This window comes from Rhincodon typus, chromosome 14 (assembly GCF_021869965.1).
Source record: "Rhincodon typus isolate 14 chromosome 14, sRhiTyp1.1, whole genome shotgun sequence".
NCBI lineage: Eukaryota > Metazoa > Chordata > Chondrichthyes > Orectolobiformes > Rhincodontidae > Rhincodon > Rhincodon typus.
This window is the reverse complement of record NC_063345.1, coordinates 39,097,549-39,102,129: the sequence shown is the minus strand read 5'-3', so window position 1 is coordinate 39,102,129 and position 4,581 is coordinate 39,097,549. Positions and strand designations below refer to the sequence as shown.

General features: G+C 35.8%; 1 protein-coding gene across 2 annotated transcripts in view; it reads left to right on the top strand.

The window, feature by feature from the left end:
* The window catches only part of rbm41 (RNA binding motif protein 41), a 16,207-nt gene extending 12,067 nt beyond the window's left edge, over nucleotides 1–4,140 (top strand). For both annotated transcript variants that reach the window (XM_020532480.2, XM_048605401.1), the window contains 2 exons: nucleotides 1,569–1,716; nucleotides 2,893–4,140. In XM_020532480.2, coding sequence (XP_020388069.1) covers nucleotides 1,569–1,716; nucleotides 2,893–2,993 — 249 coding nt within the window. In that variant the 3' untranslated portion in view covers nucleotides 2,994–4,140. The remainder of the gene's footprint in view (nucleotides 1–1,568; nucleotides 1,717–2,892) is intronic.
* Nucleotides 4,141–4,581: the final 441 nt, after the last annotated feature.

Sequence of the window (4,581 nt, the reverse complement as noted above, 5' to 3'; positions counted from 1 at the left end):
TGACAGTATGATGCTGGCAATGGTGTTCTTTTTGCATCAGGTCCTAATCTAAGTTTTAAGATTCTCCAGGTAATACATGGCTTGGGAAGATGCAGGATAAATGTTCCTCAGTCCTTCAAATAACAAGATTCTTTTAATCCTGACTACAAAGAAACATTACCATTGTATGCTTGTGATATTTTCTACTTTGTCTATCAATCATTCTTCTTACCTGAACAGCATACAAACCTCAAGTATATTATAGTTTTGTGTTCTGCTATTAGGTTGTTAATGTGTTAGGACTCATAGTTATCACACTTAGAATACTCTCAATCTTTCCCATCTTACAAACTGTGTTTTGAAAAATCCAACTTCATGAGACCCAATTGTTAAATTTATCTTCTACACTTTATAGGTGAACAGCTAAGCAGTTCATCTATATAATTTAAAATAGGTGCATTTATGTCCCACAGTCTTAAGATGCAGTGCTTCTGATCCTTTGTTACCAAAGTATTTCACCAGTCAGATCATCAACTTTGCTTCTGATTGTTCATTTCCATGGCTGAGGTGGGGATTGGGAGAAGAATTGAAAAGGTAGTTAAGTGAGCTGTTCCTAACACATTTAAAACAGCTATTAAAGTTTGTTTTGGGCAATGGAGCAGAACAAATATACCATTTACAAGTATATTTTACCGGCTGTAGGTAGGAATAAAAGCATCTTTAATCAAATATGATCAGAAATGCATTGTGCTTTAGCTTATCAATAGGCTTATTTTGGATTTAAATTGAGATGGTAAATTGCAAAGTAGATGAAAGGAATCATTTAACCTTTTATAACTACTTCTTCCATATAGACCATCAGTTTCTTCATTAAGACCTAACTAATTCTTGAATGATTCCAAGGTTTTAGGGATTAATCTTTTTACTGCACTCCGTGTCCTTTTGCCATTGTCTTGTGATTCTAGGGAACAGCTTGGGGTCTTGCTTTGTATTGTTATTATGGCTTGCCCGTATTTATTATGCCTTAGCCACCAATTGAACACAACATTCAAAGTGCATCCTGACCAGAACTTACCTGGCGTTAGGATGTTAGCCTTAGATTTAAACTCTCTCCATTTGGGATACAATATAAATGTCTTATCTCTGAAAATCCACAAGGCTGACTGATGTAGGAAATCGATACTATATATTGGGCTAGTAAGAGATTCCTAAATGAAATAAATTATCACTAATTTTGTTTGATTCTGATCTTAGTGAAGATCCACAAATTTAACTTGCAACAAGATCATTCAATATTTTTCAGAATTGGGAACTTTCCTTCTATTGGCTTCGTTGGCCATGTTTGCCTTGAAGGCTTTGTCCAGTTAGTTAAATAGTCCAAGCTGGAGCCGTTGCTAGTATTATCTGATTTGGTACCTGTCTATATCAAACTCCAGTTCACATGAAGAAAAATATTTTTAGTGGGAAAGTTGTTGGAGTGATAATAAAATTTGGTCTGATCACTGGCAGATGTGACACTGCATTATTGCAAGCTTTTACGTTTGCAGTTGCCCATTTGTTTCACTTCGTTTTTCTCCACCTTCTCTTAGGTCCTATACTTGAAGAACCTTAATCCAAAAGCTACTCTGGAGGATCTATTTTCCTTATTCGTTTCTTTCCAACAAAAAGATGGTCCTCAGCTGATTTTCCGATTGTTGACAGGCCGAATGAAGGGACAAGCATTCATCACCTTCCCAAGTACGTATTGCTGCATGATTAAGGCAGATGCTTTACAAAATGAAGTCCATTAGCAATATCAATGGGGGATCACACCAGATTAGTTGGAACTTTGCATCTTAATCGTGGCTGAAAAACACGTGATATTGGATTGGTTACTTGTTACAAATCCAGTATAGTTTTTCTTTGTTTGAATAAAGATCAACTTGTTTAAAGTTAAAAGTGCAGCTAACAGCAAAACTACATGTTTGTTGTCAGTTGCACTTACAATTATAAATTCATCTTTTATGATCATTTGAGATGCTGTTGGCAGTTTTGCAGTTTTTTGTATTGTTTCAAACACTTATGTATGTTCTAAGTTGCAAATTGTGTTCAATGTGGTGGCCAGAATGGCTTCAGCTCTGTGGCCTTTGTATACAAAGGATGGCATCAGAGGTCAGGGGTCAATGATGAGCCTCAGTGCACAAAGGCATTTCTCCAAATATATATAATTGAAGGTACATTAATCGACAAGTTTTCTGCATAAAGCTTCCTAATGATCAAATACATAGAGGCATTGACCTTTGCAGCCCTAAGTCACAATTTTTTGGTTTGTGATTTGACCAGCACCTGGGGACCACCCAGGCTGGGAGAGGAAAATTAAGATCGAAATTCCAGCTCTTGTTGTTCAATGACCCTTGCTAGAAATTCAGTATGTATGCACATGGAGATCTGGATGAGGCTTGGTTGTGATTCACTTCATGATCAAGTAGCCTGCTGGCACTCACTGGTTTAGCTTATCCAGTGGAACTGTACTCTGAATAGGAATCAAATGTTTCAAGAAAAGGAAAGAGAAAGTTAATTTGTGGGGAGGGAGATGCAGATGTCATAAGAGCATGAGTCTCTTGTACATCACTTGAAGAATTTTAGCACCTGTTTGAGTATGAGTTTCCTGAAAATTATATTAGCAATATTATAGAAAATGGTTCTACCTACATATATTAAATTTGTTTATGCACTATTGTTTTTAGGAGGCAGAACTTCACCACATAACAAACTGATGAACATGTAAAGACTGTCCCTATTTAAGTGTTAAAGGAATAGTAAAGATTAAACTTGAGTAGAGTAAAGTGATTATCTTTTTGCGTGTAATACTTAAAATGGTAAAATATCCTGAAGATTTACTTGTTTATTTCTTTGCTTATTACATTGTTTTAGATGTGGAGATGTCAACAGAAGCACTGAACACAGTGAATGGCTACAATCTGTTGGGCAAGCCAATAATAATAGAGTATGGACAGAACCGATTGGACCACTGACTTGTATTTGCAGAAGGAGGCTGATGGATGGAGTTTCAGCATAATAGGCCTGATGATCCCAAGGATCACAGGCATATTGGGAAGTCTTGACATTTAATCTGTCCAACCATATATAGTGGATACATTTTCAACTCTGAACCAAGAATCATTACATTAATGTGGGGAAACAACCTCATCTGTGTATAATGTGTACAATCACTTGTGTTTCTTTTAAAAAACATTTTTGTGCTTTCTGGTATTAAATGCACCAAATGATGTAATATACTGAACCATATCGAATGAGGAAATTCACAGGTTTATTCCCTAATATTCAGCCTTGTGTGTGGAGGTTGCATCTAGAGTACTGCAACTGCAACTTATAACATCATTATTTTTCTGGCAATGAGAGAATAGTAATCTTGTGTTTCGGACTCCTTATCTATTACTCTTTGCCTCCTGTACTGAAGCATTTCAGTTAAGGATCACTATTACTGAAAAATCTAGCAACATTGACGTTCTTGGCTGATAAATGACAAATGGCTTCAATGCAAGGTGTCATTAGCTGTTTACAGTCAAAACCAGGCATTGCTTCAAGAAAGGAGGGGAATAAAACAAGCATTTTTTTTTAAGGAAGGATACATCGCTATACTAACACAACTTGGTTCACATAATGAACTGTAGTTTGTGTACCCTGCATTAAATCTAATTTTCTCATGCATAACTTAGTAGCACTGGGAAATGCTTTAACAATTTTTATTTTAAACTGTCCTAAATTAACTTAATGCCACTGCAGGCATGTATATTTAGGAAAATCTTGTAAATTATAGTTGTGTTCACGAATGAGATCAGGAAAGTAGAATTGTAACCAAACAAGGTGATCTTTCTTACTAAATTAGAATACAGAATTAGGAATTGTGCTTGTGATTTTGAAATGGTTGCAAATTTTGTCACACATTGAGACAGTTATTTGAAAGGGCATGGTTCTGCCTTGAGAGCAAAATTGAACTGACAGGACCATTTTTAAGCAGTTATGTGCTTTCTCATTTGTCAGTCTAGGCAATGATCCAAAGAGATGATAAGCTGATTTTCCAGAAGATTCATGGACTTTGGTTTTGAGTAGCTAAGGGGTGTGAAAATAAATGTTTTGAAAGAAACAAATTTAAAATTCCTACATTCTTGGAGTTTTTTTTTTATATGTTGCCCACAGACATAGCCTAACCAGTATTCATCTTTAAGACTAAGTAGACAGTGTAGATGAATGAATATTAATGTCATTGTTACTTGGGATTAAAATGTTTTTCCAAGTTTAAAAGAAGAAAGAAATGGTTTGCTGTGGTTATTTCAGCTACTGTCTTTCACGATTAAACATCATATGACTTACAAATACATGGATGGAGCTTGTATACTGGGTGCTTTGATCAAATCACATCAAATTGTAATTCTTGAAGGTTGATGATTTAACCCTGTGAACGTTTCCAGGAATACTGTCTTTTCATAGAAACCTACATGCAGGAGTAGGCCATTCAGCTCTTTGAGCCTGCACCACCATTCAATATGATCAGTGGTATACTAAGATAGCTGATCATGCAATCTCAGTATACCACTCCTG